The sequence below is a fragment of the Bombina bombina genome, unplaced genomic scaffold, assembly GCF_027579735.1.
Source record: "Bombina bombina isolate aBomBom1 unplaced genomic scaffold, aBomBom1.pri scaffold_1163, whole genome shotgun sequence".
Lineage (NCBI taxonomy): Eukaryota > Metazoa > Chordata > Amphibia > Anura > Bombinatoridae > Bombina > Bombina bombina.
This window is the reverse complement of record NW_026512731.1, coordinates 27,953-52,687: the sequence shown is the minus strand read 5'-3', so window position 1 is coordinate 52,687 and position 24,735 is coordinate 27,953. Positions and strand designations below refer to the sequence as shown.

Genomic DNA, 24,735 nt, shown 5'->3' with positions numbered 1-24,735 from the left:
TTCAAATAAGCAGTAGATTTTTTCTAACAAATTAATTTTTTCTCCCATTTTCCGGGCCCCCTGTATCATGTGGCACACATCAGCCAATCACAGACTAGTATATGTATACCCTGTGAGCTTGTGCACATGCTCAGTAGGATCTGTTCCCCAAAAAAGTGTGAAAATAAAGTGTCTTAAAGCTGCATGTTCTTTTTGAATCATAAGTTTTTTTTCTTTCATATAGGTGGCGAGAGTCCACAAGCTAGTTACTGATGGGAATTACATTCCTACCAGGAGGGGCAAAGTTTCCCAAACCTCAAATGCCTATAAATACACCTCACTCATACCTCCGTTTTAAAAACTTTGCATCCTTAGGAGGTGGTGAAGCATGATGTGCTTGATTTTTTTCAGTGAAAGGCGCTTCTAAGCATATTGAAGCCCATTTCCTCTCTAAGTGCAGTGTTTGTCTGAGGAATGTGAAGGGAGTATTGCCTGATGATACCATGTTTTCACCTATGGGAAAGCTTTTTATAAGCAGGGCATATGAATAGACCGGTTCGGTCGCCAATGGCAAGTAAAAATTCTTGCAGGCAAGTAAAATTTTTAAGTTACCAGCCCGGACGGCGACCTGACATTTTAAGTGGGATATAAGAAGCAATAAATAAAAATGTCAAATTGCCTTCCACATATGTGCACACAAACAGGAATGGAGGGAAGAAAGGGGAGGTTCTTTTTGTTAAATGCATTCAAAGACCTCCCCTTATCTCCATGGCTCTTGGTCTCTTCCTTGTCAGTTGCTACTTCCCACCCCTAAGGTTGTCTGCGCGGGAAGACATCCTGCTAGAGCGGTGAGTGTTTCTTCTCTGTGTGTGTATGAATGAAGTATGGCTTAAAGTGATTATATAGTTATGGTAGGCAGCTTGCTCACGTACATTATGCTGAAGTACTCCAGGGTCCTCTGCAGTACTTCAGCACAATGTACACGAGTAAGCTGCCTACCATAACAATATAGAGCAGTGCACAATTTTCCTGAATGCTATTGATGCTCCAGAAACTGACTTTACTAATTCGCAGAGAACATACCATCTCCATGCACCCAGTCAAATCTGCTAGCGTGGCACTGACAGTCGCGGTAGTAGTTGAAAGGCAGCCGGGCAGAAAGGGAAAAAAAAAAGTATTTTTAACATGCTCGTTATGTCACTGTCCAGCTAAATGCAGTACCACTCAAAGAGCTATAGGTTGAAGGGTGGCAAAATTAAATATACTTAGACAATCGTAACGCCACATATGCTGAAGTAAATAAAAAAAAAAGCTCAATTATATATTTTTTTTCCCCTTAGGGGAAAATAAGTCAAGACGGTACATACAGTATTGCAAAGATAATATCCCTGTGTTTTTCTACCTGGTGATAGAAAAATATTTTCTAAAGTTAAAGCCTTTTTATTAATGCTCAAGTCCCAAGTAGTAAGCCGCTTGCAAAGCATTCAATTGGGGACCTCTGTCTGCAATGCATGTGTGATTACAATAACACTATTTATATTGCATTTTTAATAAGATTTATACACACTACATGCAGATATGCACAGGCGACTAAAGTCTCTTGCGGGCTGGTAAGTTTTGTGATTTACTCGCCCGATGGGCGAGTGGAGTTTTTGAGTATTCATAGGCCCTGTATAAGGCTCTCTGTAAATCGGTCGCAGGGATTCATCTGCTGCCTCCCTCTTTAGATCGACAATATACTCTTGTACCATTACCTCTGCTGATATGTTTCAGTACTGGTTTGGCTATCTGCTGTATGTGGATGGGTGTCTTAAAGGTAAGTATGAAACTGTATCTGTTTTAACAAAGACACTCTCAGCTATGGATAAGGCACTTTTTAAGTAAAGTTGTTATATATTGTTTATTTTATATATATATATATATATATATATATATATATATATATATATATATATATATATATATATATATATATATATATATGCTTTGACTCAGTTGTTTAGTGCTCCTTATATATTATAGCTGCACAACAGGTTTGTTTGAGTTTAAAACATATCTTAGTATGTCTTAGCATGTCTTGACATGTTTGGGGATAAAACTCCACCCCCAAATCGCCCTGTGTTTTCATTCTTTTTTTAGAAAGCTAAATGCAGCACTTGTTTTATCACTGCTTATTTCAATGCTTCCTTTTTTATATATATATATATATATTAGCACTGTTTCCCACTCTCTCAAGCCTGCTAAATATAGGAGCATAGATATAAAATTACAAACTATTTATATATTATTATTTATTTATTTTTGCAACTATGTCTCAAACTGAACCTGCCTCAGAAGTTACCATATAAACTAAGCTCCTTAAACACATTTCTATAAAAAGATTGTTAAAGATTGATCTGATTTCTTCAGCTCAGTTGTTTTTGTTACATTCTGACACTATTTCTAGGAGTATAAATACTATCACTGTTAATAATTCCCAGTCTAATGCAGAGGGCATTTCTGCAGCAATAAATATTTTATTGCTACAGCTATAGAGAAGACTGTTTGCTATTCCTCCTTCAAATAAATGTTAAAGGGTTTTGCATTATGTTCTTAAATCTAGTGAATTTTGTACTGACCGACAGCCTACTGACATATCTTCTACTGATGGGGGTTCCTCTGATTCGGAGGATCTTACATCAGAGATTGACAAATCTTCTTCTTTTACCTCTTTTTAAGGATGTGTTATTTACTTTACGGATTGAGGAGCCTAAAATTCCTGATGATAGCCCTAGTAATCGTTTAAATTCTATATTTAAAGGGACAGTCAAGTCCAAAAAAAACTTTTATTTTTCAAATAGGGCATGCAATTTTAAACAACTTTCCAATTTACTTTTATCAACAATTTTGCTTTGTTCTCTTGGTATTCTTAGTTGAAAGCTAGACCTAGGAAGGCTCATATAATTTCTAAGCCCTTGAAGACCTCCTCTAATCACATGCTTTGTATTTGCTTTTCACAGCAGGGGAGAGCTAGTTCAGGTAAACCCTATAGATAACATTGTGAGCATGCCCGTGGATTGTGGCAGACACTGCACTAATTGGCTAAAATGCAAGTCAATAGATAATAACTAAAAGTCATGTGATTAGGGGTGGTCAGAAGATGCTTAGATACAAGATAGTCGCAGCAGTAAAAAGTGTATTAATATAACCGTGTTGGTTATGCAAAACTGGGGAATGGGTAATAAAGGGATTATCTATCTTTTTAAACAACAAAATTTCTGGTGTTGACTGTCCCTTTAAGACTAATGTTATTACTCCTAAAGTATTTCCTATTCCAGACGCTATCTCTAATCTCATTGCTAAAGAATGGTCTAATCCTGGTGGTACTTTTAATCCTTTTTTTTTTTTTGTTTTAAAAATTGTATCCTTTACCTACTGATAATTTAGAACTTTGGGAGTCCCTAAAGTTGATGGGGCTATTATTACTCTTTCCAAAGGTACTACCATTCCTGTAGAAGACAGCACTTCTTTTTAAACCCTTTAGATGGAAAACTTTTTTCTTATCTTAGAAGGGCATATTTGCATACTGGCTATATTCTTAGACCAGTTGTATCTATCACTGATGTTGCTGCTGCCTCTATATTTTGGTTGGACAGTTTAGCTCAGCAGTTGTCTTTAGACCCAGAATTATCTAACAATTATTCACTTACTTCAACGTGCAAATCATTTTATTTGCGATGCTATCTTTTGATGTTGTGAAACTTAACATCAAATCTTTGTCTTTAGCTATTCTTACTAGAAGAGCATTATGTCATAAATCTTGGAATGCTGACATGGTATATAAACAAGATTGCTATCTCTTGCTTTTCATGGTAATCTTATTGGTTCTGAATTGGATTCTATTATTTCCACTATCACTGGGGGGAAGGGAGTTTTTCTCCCCAAGACAAGAATATATAGGTACATTTAAAGCTCCCAATCGTTTTTGTTCCTTTCGTCAGATTAGAGAACAGATACTGTAACTACTCCTTCCCCTAAGGCCTTTGGCTCTAATTGGAGATCATCTCTGAATTGGAATAAATCCAAGCCTTATAAGAAACCAAATCCTGCGCCTAAACTTCCATGAAGGTTTGGGCCTCAAGCCAGTTCTTCTGGTAGGGTGCAGACTAAAGCATTAAAAGAGTTTGGACAGACACTGTCCAAAATCAGTGGATTCAGAATATAATTTCTCAGGGGTATCAAGTAGGATTCATAATAAGACCTCCCTTGGGAAGATTCTTTCTTACCCATGTACCAAAAAAAACCCAGTAAAAGCTCAAGCCTTTCTGAAATATGTTTCAGATCTAGAACTTTCATGGGTAATTGTCCCAGTTCCACAGCAGGAACAAGGATTGGGTTTTTATTCAAATCTATTCATTGTATCAGAGGAAAAATTCTTTCAGACAAATTTTAGATCTGAAAACTTTAAATCATTTTGTAAGAGTCCCAACTTGCAAGATGGTAACTATAATGACTGTTCTGCCTTTTGTTCAGCAAGGTCACTTCATGTCCACAATAGACTTGCAGGACGCTTACCTTTACATTCCGATTCATCCAGATCACTATCTATTTCTGAGATTCTCTTTTCTAAACAAGTATTACCAATTTGTCGCTCTTCCGTTTGGCCTTACAACAGCACAAAGAATATTCTCAAGAGTTCTAGGTGCCCTTTTATCTGTAATCAGAGAGCAGGGTATTGCAGTGTTTCCTAATTTGGATGATATCTTAGTACTAACTCTTTTCATTTAGCAGAATCTCACACGACATGGTTGGCGGATCATGCCTGTAGAGTGACAGGCATCACCGGGGCTTCACGTGATGCACGGTGACGTCACGCGCAATGACGTGATGACGTCGCCGCGCAACTTTATTTATACTTAATGTTAAGTATAGGAGGAGGGGGCATGCTGCATAGAAGCCTGTATCTCAGGCATCTAAGCCGCTACAGACCCCCAAGACCCACTGTTGGAAGGTAATCGCCTAACCTTTCCAACAGTGTAAGTCTTGGGGGTCTGTAAAAAAAAAAAAAGATTGAAAATATTTTTAAAAAATAAAAAAAAAACTTAGAAAATATTAGCACCCAGTTGGGAAAGTGCTTAGCACTCAAAGGGTTAAATCCCAACACTCAACTCTCTCTCTCTCTCTGACTTGGTGGTTAAACCATCACCATATTGTTCAAGGGGCGCCTCCTTTGTTCGTCCTACCTGGACTGTGATCACATCAGATGCAAGTTTCAAAGGTCGGGAAACTGTTTGGGGGTCTCTGACAGCACAAGGAGTTTGGAATTCTCAAGAGGCGAGTTTACCAATCAATATCTTAGATCTATTTTCAGAGCTCTTCAGGCTTCGCCTCTATTAAAGAGAGAATTGTATATTCGGTTTTAAACGGACAATGTCACAACAGTGGCATATGTCAATCATCGAGGGTACTCGCAGTCCCATAGCAATTAAAGAAGTATCTCTAATACTTTCTTGGGCGGAATCCAACTCTTGTTTATTCCATGCGATTCATATACCAGGTGTAGACAATTGGGAAGCTGATTATCTCAGCCATCAGACTCTACATCCGGGGGAGTGGTCTCTCCATCTAGATTTGTTCTATAAGATTGTGCAGATGTGGGGTCTTCCAGACATAGATCTGATGGCCTCATCTAAACTTCCCAGATACCTTTCCAGGTCCAGCGATTCTCAGGCGGAATTGATGGATGCTCTAGCAGTTACATGGTTTTACCAACCTGCTTACATTTTTCCCCCTCCTGATTCTTCTTCCAAGAGTGATCTCAAAGATCATAATGAAACTATCTTATGTGTGTTCTGATAGCACCAGCATGGCCTCGCAGGTTCTGGTATGCGGACCTTGTCCGAATGTCCAGTTGCCAACCTTGCTCACTTCCTCTAAGACCAGACCTTGTATCTCAAGGCCCGTTTTTCCATCCGGATTGCAAATCTCTAAATTTGAAGGCATGGAAATTGAACGCTTAGTTACTCTGCGATTAACACTATGATACAGGCTAGTAAGCCTATTTCAAGGACAATATATCACAAGGTTTAGAAACCCCTATTTTCTTCATAAATGGAAAGAGTCTACAGCTGCATTCTTTACTTTTGAGAATTCAGAACTTGGCCACCGGGAGGAGGCAAAGACACCCCAGCCAAAGGCTTAAATACCTCTCCCACTTCCCTCATCCCTCAGGCATTCTTTGCCTTTCGTCCCAGGAGGTTGGCAGAGAAGTGTCAGAAGTTTTCGCTAGTCTCTTATGGAGGGTAGTACTCTTCGGCATGGGACTGGAGTGAGAGCATGGATGAAAGTTGAAGTCCGGAGATGCAGAGAGAGCCTTTCTGTGAAACCATCCCGGCTCATTTTAACAGCTCCAGAAGCAATCAGCGTTGACAAGTTTCGTTGCCTGCTTTCTTCTCTCAAGTTCATGGCAGAGACGATGCTACTATCTGTCACACTTGAAGGGCCGTATTTCTGTTCCACGGCGTAGATTCCAGTAAGATAGTTTCATTTTACTTTTGTTATGATTGTCTGTATTACAAATGTTTTCCCGAGAGGCTACGACCTTGTGGGACTAACTTTAATTTAGAGTCTCAGTGAGGCTCCTTTTGCATCTTGGAATTGAGGGTTAATATCTCCTGAGGGGGGTTATTGAACAGGGTTTTTTTAATCATGTTTATGTGATTCAACCTGCTTATGTGTAGTATTACTTAGGCTCTTGGCTATGAAACATAACGGCCTTTGGAAGTGATGCAGCCTTTACGGTTGAGCGCGCTTTTTGGACCACACGGTGCACCTGGTGACCAGGCGTGGTCACGTTTTGACTCTCCATTTCCGCATTCCTGACAGTGTGGCGACGGAAAATTTCGGGTCCACTGGTATCTGGATCCTATGAGGTGGTGAGTGCGCCAGCCATTGTGGGGGTCAGGTGCTGTTTACAGTTTATTTTTTTGGTCTGTTTTTTGTATTCAGTATCCCAGTTACGGAGGATTCTGATATTGTGGAGACGAACGTCTCTGAATCAGATTCTTTTTCTCTTGTGGAATACAAATTGGCCCGGGTGATACATGCCCTTCAGTTATGTTCAGAATGCCGTCTCAGAGTGCTCAATTCCTTGGGATCAGGGAATCAAGGGGCCGCTGAGCCATCAGTCTCGGGGAGGGGGGGTCCGTTCCCAGAGTGGCGAGTTCCCTACCAACAATGCTTACTACACATGCAGGTAACCCAGATTTTGCTTATTCTTCTCTGGAAGGTGGCTTGTTCCCCCAGAGGTGTGCTTGCGATATTGTACGTGTTCTGTTGACCAGGGCTCTTCAGGCATGGGATGGCCTGCTCAGCTCTCTGGGGAACCACTGTCTTAAGCTTCAGGGGGTCAGCCTTCGGGGTCGTCTTCTGCTCCGGCGAAGGTATGCAGTGCCTTTCGTTAGACTGGCGCGCCTTCGTGTCCATTTGAGACACATTCTGGCGTTGTTGGAGGATCCCATTCTTAACAGATGTGGGAATTCTCAGTCTTCTACTTCGAGCGGCTTGCAGCATTAGCTATATGAAGATGAAGTAATCTTCCTATAGCTTTGTTTCTTGAGTATCCTTTCCAGTCCTGAGCTGGGAGAACAGGATCCCGGTCCTACGGGTGTGTCTGTTCTTCTTGGGCGATAACCAATGGGTTGCCTTATTTTTATTTTAATCCGGTTAGGATGATTTTTTATTTGAGCTCATGTTTATGTATTTCCTTCGGGAATGTTTCTGAAATCGATGGTCGCGATTTTTGATTGCTCAGTTTACTTGGTGTGAGGACATGTTAGTCCTATGTTTGTCTGATTCTCTGGGGATGTCTATCTGCGGCCTTGACAGTATCGACCCTGAGTTTAAGGCTGGTCCTGATTGGGTTAGGACCCTTCTGTCTTGCGGCCTATTTCAGACACGTGGCGCCTGTTCTGCCTGACTGGTCCGTTTTGGGCGCCAAGTGTTTCACATTATTATTTGTTATTCCTTGTTTTTCTTTTTCAAGTTCAGCTAAGCATTTGAAAAGACCTGAGGGTCTGCGAGGCATGGAGTATTGGTTCAGTCTTTGCTAGCCTTTCTAGCTGGTCGACTGGGACTCTGTAAGGTTCTGCTGCGACACACTCTGTTGTTTCCGTTACTTCATCGGGACTTGGTGTTTCCTTCCCGTGTGGGTTGGAAATTTGGAGGACTTAGGGCCTCCTTGCAGCCGGTTCCTGGCGGTTTTGCATTCAGGGGCTCCTTGGAATTTCCTTTTCCTGGACTTGTTCATTTTGAGATTCTCTTCCTTCGGGTTGGGATTTCTGGACTTGTCTGTTCCCCTTAGCGGTTTGGCTGCCTTATGGGTGATACAAGGTAGCCTTGTGGTTTCAGAAAGACCCATCTGGTGATTATTCTCTCTTTAAGGAGGGCCGTGTCGCTTTTCTTGCTTTCGGGGAGTTTGTGGTCACCCTATCAGGGGCGATAGACTGGGTTGTCTCCTTCCCCAAGCTTCGCTTAGGGGTTTTTCTCTACCGGGAGATTGGGATGCTCTGCATTCTTTTCCTGGGTGTGGTCCTCTGGTTATGTACTCTGAGGAGATATGGATACTAGTCTTGTGCTACTCACTCTTTGGGTGACTTTGTCCCTGATATTCTCCCTTGGTCTCTAAAGTCTTGGCACGCCTCTGTTGTGCCCTAGCTCTTTTGTGGGGTGTTGGACTCCTGTCAGAGGGGTTCTCTTCCTTTTTAGGCCGAGATTTGAGTGAGTTTTGTCCCTGTTTCCGGGTTAGTCCGGTTATTCCCCTGTGATGTCTGATTTTTTTTTAGACGAGTTATTAGTGTTCCCTTGGGCGTTTGTTGGTTTTCAACAATTCTGGGGCTCAGGTCTTTAGCTTTGTTTGGGATCTTTCTGGATGTCCAGAAGCTTATGATCCTGTGGCTGGTCCGGGGTGATCCAGTTTTTTCCAGGGAACATAGGCTATGGCCTAAGTACTGGCTTGTTGAGCCTGCCTAGTAGCTTGGCCAGGTTTTCTGTGCGCTTGTGGATACATTCCTATGGCTTGCCTTTTCTTTGAACAAAGTATACTCCCCTTCCGGGGGAGTTCTTTCTGTGTTCATCAGGTCGTCTGGATGTTTTTCATTCGGCTTTTGGTTTCATCAGTCTCTGGCTCATGTCTTGTGAGCATATGTGCTGTTTTTATTTGTGCCCTTCCCTTTGGGGGTGGAGGGTTGTTTGTCCTTAAGAGGGGGGGTTCCTTTCTTTGGAGGGTTGTTGTCCTGTCTTGTATACAGGAGGTTGGGACATGTGGTTTTAGCCTGTAAGGGTGAGCAGTTTATCCCTCTGGGGGTTGTTCTGTTCCATCTGGGGAGATTGGAATCTCCATGTTGAGACTGTCAGTATGCTAAGTCTTCATTGAGGTCTACTGCATTTTGCTATGTTCATCTCCTTGTGGTTCTCTTTGAGAGTACCTCTTGGAGGAGTTCTTGGGTTAGCATCCAAGTTCTGTTGGGGGGGCTGAGTCCTCTCCATTCCGTCCTTCCCTAGGGGTTGGTGATTGGGGTCTTTTCTGTTCCCCTGGTTTTCAGATCTGCCTGTCGCTTGGGCTGTCCCGGTGTGGAGCAGGATCTGAAATCTGTTGTCCGTCCTCTGGTCACTTGACGTTCGGTGAGCCTCCTTGAGGTTCTGTGTTTCTCCATGTTCCAGATATTTGAGTATGTCTGGCGGGTTTTAGATAGCCTGCGAGGTGCCCACTATTTAGTGGATGTTTAGCAGTTTGACGATTGGGGTTTATCTCTTTCAGCTGCTCTCCTTACTTACAAGTGTTCTATTAGAGTCATCCTAGTATGACTGTGGCGTGTAATGTTGACTCAGGTGTTCGCTTATCTGGGTTTTCTGCTCGTGTTGATCTCTATTTCTGTATTCTGAGTCATCTTGTGTCTTGACAACTCTGTCTTCAGTTGTCTTTCAGGCCTGTATTGCACTGTATTTCGACGTTTTTCTTCTTGGTTTCAGATTCCCGGTTTTAACCTTGTGGATTCTGTACTTCCGGGGTCTGGGCGTTGCCTGCCTTGATCTTAAGAACAGTTCGGGTCTCTCTGGGCTTGGCTTGGGCTCGGGGTTTCTTATTTTCTTCTACAAGATACGACAAGTCCACGGATTCATCCTTTACTTGTGGGATATTATCCTCCTGCTAACAGTAAGTATCCCACAAGTAAAGGATGAATCCGTGGACTCATCGTATCGTAGAAGAAATCAATTTATCAGGTAAGCATAAATTTCCTTTTTTATTTTTGAACTGGTTGCACCCTATTTAGGGGCCTTTCGGTAATCCTTAATTTTTCTTTTACGTCTTCTCCTTTTTTTGGGCATTGTCGGTGTTGCTCCCTTTCTCTAGTAGGGGGTGTGTTGTTGGGGACCGACTGCTGGGCGGCGGTGTCTCCTGGAGGCGTGTTGGCTCAGTCGAGTCTCTCTCTGCGGTCTCTAGCTAGGCTTATGGACTATCTGTGGGTCAGTGTCCTTGGGCTTCCTTTTCAAAGTTTTCTCGGCTTCTAACAAAGCGTGGGGTTTTTTGGGGGTAAAGTTTGCAGGCCTGGTGCCTTCATAATGGGCCGCCTTTTGTACCCTCCCGTTTTTGCATTCAGTGTCCGCTGTAGCTTTGGTATTGTTTTCCCAAAAGTAATGAATGCAGCTGTGGACTCTTTCCATTTATGAAGAAAAACATAAATTATACTTACCTGATAATTTTCTTTTCTTCAGATGGAAAGAGTCCACAGCTCCCCGCCCGTGTTCTTTTCTGTAGGGCGTCTGTTATTTTTATTCTTCTGGCACCTTTTCACCCTGATATTTCTTCTACTGTTCCTTGTTCCTCGGCAGAATGACTGGGGGATGAGGGAAGTGGGAGAGGTATTTAAGCATTTGGCTGGGGTGTCTTTGCCTCCTCCTGGTGGCCAGGTTCTGAATTCCCAAAAGTACTGAATGCAGAGGTGGACTCTTTCCATCTGAAGAAAAGAAAATTATCAGGTAAGCATAATTTGTTATTCCATGATGTTCCACTCATGATTATTCTTGGCATTCTTTTAGAATTCCTAGGATTCTACAGTTTCTTCAGGATGGTTTGGATAAAGGTTTGTCTGCCAATACTTTGAAAGGACAAATCTCTGCTCTTTCTGTTTTATTTCACAGAAAGATTGCTAATCTTTCTGATGTTCACTGTTTTGTACAGGCTTTGGCTCGTATCAAACCTGTTATTAAATCTATCTTTCCTCATTGGAGTCTAACTTTGGTATTAAAGAGTTTGCAGGCTCCTCCTTTTATGCCTATGCATTCTTTGGACATTAAATTACTTTCTTGGAAAGTGTTATTTCTCTTAGCTATCTCTTCTGCTAGAAGAGTTTCTGAATGGTCTGCTCTCTCTTGCGAGTCTCCTTATCTGATTTTCCATCAAGATAAAGCTGTTTTGCGAACTTTGTTTACATTTTTCCCAAAAGTTGTTAATTCTAACTTCAACAGGGAAATTGTTCCATCCTTGTCCTAATCCTAAGAATACTCTTGAAAGGTCTTTACATTATTTGGATGTGGTAAGAGCTTTGAAATATTATGTTGAGGCTACTAAAGATTTCAGAAAGACTTCTAGTCTAGCTGTTTTTATTTTATTCCTCCCTCTATAGTTACTTGTGGACTTCCACATCTTGGGTATTATATCCCTTCAGTAACTAGCTCGTGGACTCTCACCACCTATAAAAAAGAAAACCTAATTTATGTAAGAATCTACCTGATTAATTTCTTTCATGTTGGCGAGAGTCCACAAGACCCACCCATTCTTTTGTGGTTATGATTTTTTTGTATAAAGCACATCATTTATCCTGTTCCTCTTTTTTTTTTTTATTCTCTTACTCCTTATACACATCACTAACTTGACTATACGTTAAACTGAGGTATGAGTGAGTTGGGAGGTGTATTTATAGGCATTTGAGGTTTGGGAAACTTTGCCCCTTCTTGGTAGAAATGTATATCCCATCAATAACTAGCTTGTGGACTCTCGCCACCATGAAAGAAATGAATTTATCAGGTAAGTTCTTACATACATTATACAAAAATAGGACAGTTCCCCAAATATATAAATATATATTTCAAGTGCAGGGTAAATAAATAAAATCACAACTGGATCATAGCGTGTCTAGAGATAATGGGCGTGCAGTTTTCACTGTGCCTGACTCACCACTCCAAGGAAGCCTGCAGGACTAAAGCCGGCGGGGGACCGTGGCAAGTTGTAAACCCTACCACTTACGCTCCGGTGTATTTGGGTCCTGCTGCGATCTTTGTGTTCCTCCACAAACAGCGTTGTACCCGTCAACACGCGTAATCGTCGCTTCCGGTTGACGTCATCTACCAGGCGCTGGTTGGCTAACAGTGACAAGTACGCCTACTCCATACGGCTTCACGCTTAATACTTTCCACAGATCCAGGAAAAGGACATATACCCACGACTGGTACACACGTGGTGTAAAGGATAGGAGGGCTCCTCTCCCTCCTACATAATGTAACAAAAATAATCCACAGCAAACCACCTCATCGAAGATAATATAAAACCAAGTATATAATATGTCAGATTAAAATGTACATGGGTACCAAGGCATAGTAGGGAAAGAGTGTAGAAACGGTCTTACGTTTTTCTGCAAAACGTAGCCGTAATATGATTACGGCTACGTTTTGCCAAAACGCGTAAGAGCGTTTTTACTCTTTCCCTACTATACCTTGGTACCCATGTACATTTTAATCTGACATATTATATACTTAGTTTTATATTATCTTCGATGAGGTGGTTTGCGGTGTTTTATTTTTGTTTTCTTACATACATTTTTATTTTGACTTGAGTGTCCCTTTAAAATACCTCCATTTCATAAAAGTAAAAGCAATAGAATTATTGCCCAGGCAATTAGCACATCTAGGCAAATATCCCTGCTTGCCTTTCCCCAGAAGTATTTCAATGGCTATAATGATTTGCAGTTACTTCCGCTAAACGTTTTAGATATAAAGTTGTTCCAAGGATTGCCACTTAGATAAAATAATGTTCTTCTTTATATGTCTATGCAGAATCTGTTGGCGCTCTACAAATACCTGATGATGATAATAATAATATAGTATGAACCAAAGATTGGAGAAAGTCAGTTTGTGTATTATGTCTCAGGGTCATAGGAAGGGCTACACTCAACCCTTATTAGTTAAGGTATGCTAGAATGAGCCAAGATAATTGGAATGTGGCACAAAACACACAAACGCACGTGTATATATATATAATATATAAAATGGGTTTATCACTGAATTAGATTCTCCAAGCTGCCTATCTTTCTACCAATATTGGATTTTTTTTTTAAATTAACTAAAGGTGAGGAGAGAGTCAAAGGTTCCAATTTAAATTAGGTAAAAGGTTGTATTTCCTTCCAGTATCCCCAGACTAGTGGGTGGTTCATATACATATATCTATCTTTTTTGTATTGATATCGCTAGTTGAAAAGCATACCTAGGTAGACTCCAAAGCTGCTGATTGGTGTCTGCACATATATGCCTCATGTTATTGGCTCACCCACGTGCATTGCTGTTTCTTCAACAATGGATATCAAGAGAATGGAGCAAATTAGATAACAGAACTAAATTGGAAATGTGTTCAAAATTGTTTTCTCTAATTGAATTTTGACAAGAATAAGAAAAAAAAACAGATTTCTTCCTTTTCTAAGTTTTTATTGGGGCAGTTATTTTTGTTTCCTGGCTGGGCTCACCTGATATTGGAAGGAAGGGGAGGGTATGTGTGCAGGGGAAGAAAATGGCCTACATCTATTTCTGGGCAATATCTACCTAACTCAAACTGGCATGAAGTTACTTGTCATAAAGCATATACTTCTGCTTGGTATATAAGAATATAGATTTATAGTTAGTGAGTTTTGTAAAAAAAAATTGTAACCGTACATCCCCTTTTTTAAAAAAAAATAAAAATAATGCACAGTATTTGATTCCAACCTTATGATGTTCAGAACATATTGTATTTAACATGGTTATTACGCAATACAGGACAGACTATTAGACATCGAGGGAACAATACCGAGACGGAAATCTAGAGGAAAGAGATCTTGCTTGGTGAGCTTAGTATGTATGCTTCACTGGTATCCACTATGGTAATTACTCCTAAAGCTTTATATACAGTTTTTATAATTTGCACCTCCTTTCCATGTATGTCTCTCTTTTTTTTTTGTTTTGTTTTAAAAACAAAACAAAAAAATATGAGAAAGGTTTTAGTATTTTTATGAGAGTGATTCATTTTACTTTGGTCTATCAATCTGGTGAGATTACACTTGGGAGTTGGTTTATGGCTTTTTCTTTTTTCTAATATCAAATTTTTCTGATTTTGGGGGTTTCTGTGCACTACAGATTCTTTTCTCAATGTGCTTCTATCAACTTTCAATATTTATGATATTGTCAATTTAAAGGGACATATGTGAATTTGAAAAGAATAGAAGTTTATTTCAAACTTAGAAGCATTTGCGCTTGGCAAGTGGTGTGTACAATAAAGGTAATCACTGAACCTGCAATATACGTGGTGCTTGCAAAAATGCTTCTAAGTAAATTTTACTTTTATGTTCCTTCAAGAACAGAACATACTTTCACTGGAAACTACAAAGACATGGTTTATACATTCTGAAAGCTTTTTCTGAAAGCTGCTTAATGGGTGAGGCATAAATCTTTGATCGTACTTCTGAGATATGTCAATAGGCTTTGCAGCTTCTGCTAGTGTTGCTTAGTGATTTAATATCTTAATACTTTCACAATTTTCCCTGCAGTAGTGCCTTTCATCAACCCCTAGGGTTCAGATAAATGTAACGTTTACTTTATTAACATTTGGGAATGTTTATGGGGTTAAAGTGTTTCCTCATTGTCACCGACCAGGAGGTGGGCAAAGTTAATCTTGCAAAGGGCTAGTTCTAGATATATATGAAAGAGCAAATTTCCAGTTTACAACAGCATAATATTCATGGTTCTTTCACTGCAGATAGTTTTGTAACCGACTTCAAACATTTTTACATTCTAGGTAGTTTTTTTATTTGTGGCACTTGTAAGAAAAGTACTAAGATGAGGGTTAAATTTATTCAAAGATGCAGCACGAATACCTTTTCAGATGGGCTTATGTGCCCCCACAATGGGAGTTGGATTTCTGATACTGCCTTTTCTCTTGTAAGTTATATTGAGTCCACGGATTCATCCTTACTTGTGGGATATTCTCCTTCCCTACAGGAAGTGGCAGAGAGAGCACCCACAGCAGAGCTGTCTATATAGCTCCTCTCTTAGCTCCACCCCCCAGTCATTCTCTCTGCCTGCTTAACTGCTAGGAAGGGCAAAGAGCTGTGTGGTGACAAAAATGTTAGTTTTTTATTTCTCAAGCAAAAGTTTATTATTTTAAATGTTACCGGTGTGTATTATTTACTCTCTGGCAGAAAAGGGATGAAGATTTCTGCAAGGAGGATGATGATCTTAGCACTTTGTAACTAAGATCCGCTGCTGTTCTCACAAGGGCTGAAGAGTACTGGAAAACTTCAGTTGGGAGAACGGTTTGCAGGCTAAGCTGCATATGAGGTATGTTCAGTCTATATTTTTCTAGACAGACTGTGTTAATTCTAGAAAAGGCTGGCAATATCCCCATGAGGGAAGGGTAAGCTGTATTCAGACACTTTGATAGGAATTTCAGCTTGCTTGAAGGGCTCATTAGTTACTGGTGACACTGTTAGGAAAAAACGTTTTTTATTCAGTGAAAGATGCAATTATAACGTTTTTTTGAAGGGACTAAAGGGGTCATTGTGGCTTGTTTTTGAGTTTTGTAACTCACATGGTTAATTAAGAGACACTCTGGTGTTTCTCTAATAGGCCTCAAAACATCGAGTGAGGTGGGAGGGGCCTATTTTCGCGCCTCAGTTGCGCAGTTTCTTTTCCTCTGAGATATCTAACTGCTTCTTCTGAGGTTCTTGCTGTGTTTGAGGGCTGTAAAAGAAGTTTTCTTCCCCACAAATCGTTCTGAAGGGCAGGTAGGAGCCACAGTAGAGCTGTGGCAAGGTGCTGAAAGTCTTGTTTACCGGTTTTGATGTTTTTTTTCAATCCGGTTTTGCCATTAAGGGGTTAATTGTTTATTTGATAGCTGTGCAAAGTCACTAAGTCTTTATGATGCTACTGTAAAAATTTTGTTAAGTTTACTGCTTTTTTACACTGTTTTGCAGAATTTGTGCAGCTTTTTTTTCTCTTAAAGGCACAGTACCGTTTTATTTCAAAGTGTTATTTACTTTGATTACAGTGTTTTCCAAGCTTGCTTGTTACATTACTAGCCTGTTTAACATGTCTGACACCAAGGAAAATCCTTGTTCAATATGTTTGGAAGCCATTGTGGAAACCCCTCTTAGAATGTGTCCCAATTGTACTGATATGTCTATAAACTATAAAGAACATATATTAGCACTTAAAAATAGAGCAATTGATGATTCTCAATCAGAAGTAAATGAGGGTTCGCCATCTAGCTCTCCCCAAGTGTCACAACCAGTAACGCCCGCACAAGTGATGCCAAGTACCTCTAGTGCGTCAAATTCTTTTACTTTACAAGACATGGCCACAGTTATGAATACAACCCTCACTGAGGTTTTATCTAAACTGCCTGGTTTACAAGGAAAGCGGGACAGCTCTGGGTTTAGGAAAAATGCTGAGCCGTCTGACGCTTTAGTAGCCGTATCTGATATGCCCTCACAATGCTCTGAAGTAGGGGTGAGGGATTTGTTATCTGAGGGAGAAATTTCTGATTCAGGAAAGACACTTCCTCAGACAGATTCTGATATGACGGCCTTTAAATTTAAGCTTGAACACCTCCGCTTATTGCTCAGGGAGGTATTAGCGACTCTAGATGATTGTGACCCTATAGTGGTTCCAGAGAAATTGTGTAAAATGGATAAATACTTAGAGGTTCCTGTTTACACTGATGTTTTTCCAGTCCCTAAGAGGATTGTGAATATTATTACTAAGGAGTGGGATAGACCAGGTATTCCGTTCTCTCCCCCTCCTGTTTTTAAGAAAATGTTTCCCATATCTGACACCATGCGGGACTCGTGGCAGACAGTTCCTAAGGTGGAGGGAGCTATTTCTACTCTGTCTAAGCGTACAACTATACCTATCGAAGACAGTTGTGCTTTCAAAGATCCTATGGATAAAAAATTAGAGGGTCTCCTGAAGAAAATTTTTGTTCATCAGGGTTTTTCTCTCCAACCTATTGCGTGCATTGTTCCTGTAATTACTGCAGCTGCTTTCTGGTTTGAGGCTCTAGAAGAGGCTCTTCAGATGGAGACTCCATTAGAGGAGATTATGGACAGAATCAAGGCCCTTAAGTTGGCTAATTCTTTTATTACAGATGCCGCATTTCAACTGGCTAAATTAGCGGCAAAGAATTCAGGTTTTGCCATTTTAGCACGCAGGGTGTTATGGCTTAAGTCCTGGTCTGCTGATGTGTCATCTAAATCTAAACTTTTGAACATCCCTTTCAAAAGAAAGACCCTATTCGGGCCTGAACTGAAAGAGATTATTTCAGACATCACTGGAGGGAAAGGTCATGCCCTTCCTCAGGATAGATCAAATAAGATGAGGGCCAAACAAAATAATTTTCGTTCCTTTCAGAACTTTAAGAGTGGTTCCGTTTCAGCTTCCTCTGCTGCAAACCAAGATGGGAATTTTGTCCAATCCAAGTCAGTCTGAAGACCTAACCAGGCTTGGAACAATGGTAAACAGGCCAAGAAGCCTGCAGCTGCCTCTAAGACAGCATGAAGGGGTAGCCCCCAATCCGGGACCGGATCTAGTAGGGGGCAGACTCTCTCTCTTCGCTCAGGCTTGGGCAAGAGATGTTCACGATCCCTGGGCTTTAGAAATTGTGTCCCAGGGATATCTTCTGGAATTCAAAGACTCCCTTCCAATGGGGAGATTTCATATTTCTCGATTGTCTGTAAACCAGACAAAGAGAGAGGCGTTCTTACGCTGTGTAGAAGATCTACATACCATGGGGGTGATCCGCCCAGTCCCAAAAGAGGAACAGGGGCTAGGGTTCTACTCAAACCTGTTTGTGGTTCCCAAAAAAGAGGGAACTTTCAGACGAATCTTGGATTTCAAAATTCTAAACAAGTTCCTCAAAGTTCCATCATTCAAGATGGAGACCATTCGGACTATTCTGCCTCTGATCCAGGAGGGTCAATATATGACTACCGTGGACTTAAAGGATGCGTATCTACACGTCCCTATTCACAGAAATCATCAATTTCTCAGATTTGCCTTTCTAAACAGGCATTACCAGTTTGTGGCTCTTCCCTTCGGGTTGGCCACGGCTCCAAGAATTTTCACAAAGGTGCTAGGGTCCCTTCTGGCGGTTCTACGACCTCGGGGCATAGCAGTGGCGCCTTATCTAGACGACATCTTAATTCAGGTGTCGACTTTTCAGCTAGCCAAGTCTCACACGGACATTGTGTTGGCTTTTCTGAGATCTCACGGGTGGAAGGTGAACATAAAAAAAGAGTTCTCTCTTCCCACTTACAAGAGTTTCCTTCCTAGGGACTCTGATAGATTCGGTAGAAATGAAAATATTTCTGACGGAGGTCAGAAAATCAAAACTCTTAACCACTTGCCGAACTCTTCATTCCATTCCTCGGCCATCAGTGGCTCAGTGTATGGAGGTAATCGGACTCATGGTAGTGGCAATGGACAATAGTTCCTTTTGCCCGCCTACATCTCAGACCTTTGCAACTATGCATGCTCAAACAGTGGAATGGGGATTATGCAGATTTATCTCCTCAACTGCATCAGGACCAGGAGACCAGAGATTCTCTTCTCTGGTGGTTGTCTCAGGACCACCTGTCTCAGGGAATGTACTTCCACAGGCCAGAGTGGCTCATTGTAACGACAGATGCCAGCCTGCTAGGCTGGGGTGCAGTCTGGAACTCCCTGAAAGCACAGGGCTTATGGTCTCGGGAGGAATCTCTTCTTCCGATAAACATTCTAGAACTGAGAGCGATATTCAATGCGCTTCAGGCATGGCCTCAGCTTGCTGCAGCCAAATTCATCAGGTTTCAGTCGGACAACATCACGACTGTAGCTTATATCAATCATCAAGGAGGAACAAGGAGTTCTCTAGCGATGATGGAGGTAACCAAAATAATCCGATGGGCAGAGGATCACACTTGCCATCTCTCAGCAATCCACATCCCAGGAGTAGAGAACTGGGAGGCGGATTTTCTAAGTCGTCAGACTTTTCATCCGGGGGAGTGGGAACTCCATCCGGAGGTATTTGCTCAGCTGATTCAGCTATGGGGCATACCAGAATTGAATCTGATGGCGTCTCGTCAGAAAACCAAACTTCCTTGTTACAGGTCCAGGTCCCGGGATCCCAAGGCGGTACTGATAGATGCTCTAGCAGTGCCTTGGTCCTTCAATCTGGCCTACGTATTTCCACCGTTTCCTCTCCTCCCACGTCTGGTTGCCAGAATCAAGCAGAAGAGAGCTTCGGTGATTCTGATAGCACCTGCGTGGCATGTCCTCGGTTCCACCGTGGACCCTGCCAATGAGGCGGGACCTTCTAATCCAAGGTCCGTTCACGCATCCAAATCTAGTTTCTCTGCGCCTGACTGCTTGGAGATTGAACGCCTGATTCTATCAAAGCGTGGGTTCTCTGAGTCGGTCATTGATACCCTGATTCAGGCTAGAAAACCTGTCACCAGGAAGATCTATCATAAGATTTGGCGCAAATATATTTATTTGTGTGAATCCAAAGGTTACTCGTGGAGTAAGAATAGGATTCCTAGAATATTATTTATCTTTTCTCCAAGAAGGTTTGGAGAAGGGATTATCAGCTAAATGCAGATGTCCCAGACGTTCAAGCATTTAGTCAGGCTTTGGTCAGAATTAAAGGGCCATTATGCACTCAAAATTTCTATATCAATTAGTTTAACTAACTAATTTAATATCAATTAGTTAATATGTCCCAATGTAATCAAAAACAGATCATTAAAAAGCGGTAAATTTAAAATTTAGACTTGCACAATCACCCTCTATTCGTCGCCGTACTGCTCCTCCTTCATAGAAGGGCAGAGCTAACAAACAGTATACTAACGCCTGCATATCGTCTATTGACCAATAAGATCGCATATGCTAATTGTCAGATGAAGTTTCCCCTTTCAATATGCGCATGCGCCAGCCCTTACGTGCACAGCTCGCCCGTGCAGGACATTGTTTGCCGCATGCGCATTGAATCCCAGATTGACTCACTGACATACAATGAACGATACATGTCCCATACAATGATGGCAATACAATTTGGGTGTATGTCTTTGCAGCTCTTATTTTTTGAAGCTGATACTGATTGAATCCCAGATTGACTGACCCGCTGTGACAGAAGCTGTTTAGCGTAATGCATGTGAATGAAGTGCAGTTTTTTCATATGTACACCTACTTTTCATATGCAGAGTGTGTACATATGAAAAAGCTGCACTTCATTTACATGCATTACGCTAAACAGCTTCTGTCACAGCGGGTCAGTCAATCTGGGATTCAATCAGTATCAGCTTCAAAAAATAAGAGCTGCAAAGACATACACCCAAATTGTATTGCCATCATTGTATGGGACATGTATCGTTCGTTGTATGTCAGTGAGTCAATCTGGGTTGGGAAACAGCATCTGGTGCTTGGCTTGTATTCAAAGCCAGTTGACAGAGTCAGGTCCCACAATCAGTGCAGCGCAAAAATGAGGAATTATACACAGCAGCGCTTATGGACGCCGTGCACAGTGCTTCAGGTGAGCTGACGTCACCGCCATTTAGCATGCGCTCTTCATTAACGGGTCTCGGTCGCGTGCATATGGAAGTGCGGCCGAACGTATTCCTGTAAAAAGCAAGGGCTTGGAAAGTAACCCCAAAACAGTAAAGATCGGATTAATATAAACTATACTAGCCTTTATTTTTCATAGATAGAAACAGCTACACTATATGATCGGTACATGCCCCATACAATGCTGCAAAGAATATATGGGTGTATAATGTCCCTTTAAGCCTGTTGCTCTGCCTTAGAGCCTAAACTTAGTCCTTAGAGTTCTTCAAGGGGTTCCGTTTGAACCTATGCATTCCATAGATATTAAGCTTCTATCTTGGAAAGTTTTTTGTTTTTAGTTGCTATCTCTTCGGCTCGAAGAGTTTCTGAGCTATCAGCTTTACAGTGTGATTCCCCTTATCTTATTTTCCATGCAGATAAGGTGGTTTTGCGTACCAAACCTGGGTTTCTTCCTAAGGTTGTTTCTAATAAGAATATCAATCAAGAGATTGTTGTTCCTTCACTGTGTTCTAATCCTTCATCAAAGAAGGAACGTCTGTTGCACAATCTCAATGTGGTTCGTGCTTTAAAGTTCTACTTACAAGCAACCAAAGATTTCCATCAAACATCTTCATTGTTTGTTGTTTATTCTGGTAAGTGGAGAGGTCAAAAGGCTACGGCTACCTCTCTGAAAAGCATCATCCATTTGGCCTATGAGACTGCTGGACAGCAGCCTCCTGAAATAATTTCTGCTCATTCTACTAGAGCTGTGGCTTCCACATGGGCTTTTAAAAATGAGGCTTCTGTTGAACAGATTTGTAAGGCGGCGACTTGGTCTTCGCTTCATACCTTTTCCAAATTTTACAAATTCGATACTTTTGCTTCTTCGGAGGCTATTTTTGGGAGAAAGGTTCTACAAGCAGTGGTGCCTTCCGTTTAAGGTCCCTGTCTTGTCCCTCCCTTCATCCGTGTCCTAAAGCTTTGGTATTGGTATCCCACAAGTAAGGATGAATCCGTGGACTCTATACATCTTACAATAGAAAACATAATTTATGCTTACATGATAAATTTATTTCTCTTGTGATGTATCGAGTCCATGGCCCGCCCTGTTTATTAAGACAGGCATATATATATATTTTTTTTTTAAACTTTCAGTCACCACTGCATCCTATAGTTTCTCCTTTTTCTTCCTAGCCTTCGGTCGAATGACTGGGGGGTGGAGCTAAGGGAGGAGCTATATAGACAGCTCTGCTGTGGGTGCTCTCTCTGCCACTTCCTGTAGGGAAGGAGAATATCCCACAAGTAAGGATGAATCCGTGGACTCGATACATCACAAGAGAAATACATTTATCAGGTAAGCATAAATTATGTTTTTTACATAGTTATTCTAGTGCCAATATTGCAGTATTAAAATGTCAGTGACGGTAGGCAAAACAGCTATTTTAGATAACAAGATGAAGGTAAAGGAGGTACCTGTTTTAAACACTCCAACAGATAAAATGGAATATTATAAACACACTAAAGGAGAGAACATTTTGCAGTATGTGGTATAAGCAAAGCCCTTTTAGTCCTTTGTGATTCTTGCAGGAATTTAGGTTTTAGAACTCCTGGTAGACGTCTACCACTCGCTAAAAAACAAGACAAAGGAACAAAATATATTTAAGAAGTACAGGTAGCCCTCAGTTTACGCCGGGCTTAGGTTCCAGAAGGAATGGTTGTAAATCGAAACCTAATACATTATTATAAAAGCTTTGAAATGAAGACTTTATATGCTAGACAGCATTATAAACCTAATAAAATAATCACACAACACAGAATATATAATTAAACTAAGTTAAATGAACAAAAACATTTGCTAAACAGCATTGTAAACCTAATAAAATAATCACACAACACAGACTTCACTTGCATTTTTCTGTAAACAGTTATTTCTATGCATTCCAATCTGGACTGAGTTATAGACAGTAAGATCTTGTTCCTTTGAAATATGCTCGATAGCTCAGGTCTGGTTAAACTGATTAATTTCAGCTTGCTTGGCTTTGCTGCAACACAAGCGGACAGCTCCACCTTCTGGCTATTTTAATCAATGCACTTCTCAGTGCTTTTCAATAGCAGTCACATGACTGGAAAAAAAGGTTGTTATTCTGAAACTGTGTAAATTGAACCGTTGTAAAACGAGGGCCACCTTTATATACTTGTGCAGTTCAGAGTAGTCTTTTATACCTTTTTGATCATATAGAGGTCTTAAGTCTGATTTATATTTTTCTTTTACGAAAATATAAAGTCCGTAGTGTTGACTAAATATAAATTTGTCAGTGTATTTCCTAAGGAATTAGAGGCTTTTTTTTTTTTTCTTTTTGGACTAATGCTATAGATCATCAGACTGAATCTGCTTTTTATAAAGTCCTTCAGTTTGTTAGATATAACTTTGGTCCTTCTTTTATTAGGGCTGCATGCATGCATGTTTTAATTCTAATATTTTTGTTTAGCCAGCCACTTTGATTAAGGTTTTTGTGGCACTGGCTGCTGCAGATTTTTTTTTTCTGCTATGAGCTTTTGGATATACTTTGCTTTCTTGCATATCTAGGGTGCATTTTATAGCACATATTTCTACCTTATGATGGCCTGGCCAAATGTTACGGAATATCTTTGTATGCTCATTTTTTCCCAAGTGTTCCTAGTCTGGTGTTCTCATTCATTTTGTTGTTCCAAGGAATTTGAATACTTCTGGTTTATAATGGTGCCTCTGTTTCATCATTGCTTTGTAAACAAGTCATTTTATTTCTTCAATAGATCCGAACATAGAAACATAGAATCTGATGTCTATGTCTAGATATGTGGCCCAAGAGAAGTTGGTTTTGTACCCAATACTCTTAGAGGTCCTGTAATATCAATTTCTTCAAGTTCCCAATCATTCTAAGATTAGTTTCTCTCTGCCAAGGCTTAGAATTAGCCCTAATGGCTTTGGTTCTGAAGAGTCAAGGTTTTCTAAACAGGTTGTTGGTACTTTAACATATTTTTTTCTGCTTTCTTAAAGAGATAGAAAAATCCAAATTAAACTTGCATGAATCAGATAGTGCATTTAATTTTAAGACACTTTTAAATTCACTTCTTTTTTTAAATGTGCTTCATTCTCTTGATATCCCTTGCTGAGAAAGAATGCACACACATCCTACTCTAGTGGGAACTTGGTGCTGATTAGTGCCTGCACACATTTGTGTCTTTTGATTGGCTAACTGCACTGCTGCCAGCAGTGCAATGCTGTTCCCTCAACAAAGAATAAAAAGATAATTTAACAAATGTTATTATAGAAGTAAATTGGAAAGTTGTTTAAAATTGTATGTTTTATCTGAATCATGAAAGAAGATTTTGGGGTTTCCTGTTCCTTTATGTCTTGGTATGATAGGGAGGCTGTTTTTGATAGTTCTAATTGTTTCTTTCTTTTATAAAATGATTATGGTCCACAGTCCTCCATAACATATGGGATATATTTCCTGCCACTAGGAGGTCAAGAACCCATATCAGAGCTTAAATTCCCTCCCACCTCCCTTCTCTCTCTTATTTTTGTTCTTGGCCTTGTAGGATATGGTTGAGAATAGAGGTTGTTCCAGCTACTTGCTTATGGATTACAAATTGGGAGCTCAGACCTATGTGAGACCAAGAGTCCCTGGGGAGTGTCATTTACAAAGAAGAAAGAAAAGACTCTTCAAAGCAGCTGAATGATACAGGGACATAGGAATACCCTGTTATGTGCACAGCATTTGCCTAACTGGATTTCAGCCATAGCTACCCTCAGGCGTTGTGGAGACTCATCCCTATCCTCCCCCTGAGGGACACAGGTATTTCCTACTGCAATCCTCTGCGGTACTCGATACCTGCACTGAATTGGCTCTCTACTGG

The 24,735-nt window shown here is 40.7% G+C and overlaps 1 protein-coding gene across 1 annotated transcript in view; it reads left to right on the top strand.

Annotated features, from left to right (window-relative positions):
• Window positions 1–14,163, top strand: part of LOC128644516 (lysine-specific demethylase 2A) — a 45,247-nt gene extending 31,084 nt beyond the window's left edge. Inside the window, exon 6 of the mRNA XM_053697099.1 lies at window positions 14,041–14,163. Coding sequence (XP_053553074.1) covers window positions 14,041–14,148 — 108 coding nt within the window. The 3' untranslated portion in view covers window positions 14,149–14,163. The remainder of the gene's footprint in view (window positions 1–14,040) is intronic.
• Window positions 14,164–24,735: the final 10,572 nt, after the last annotated feature.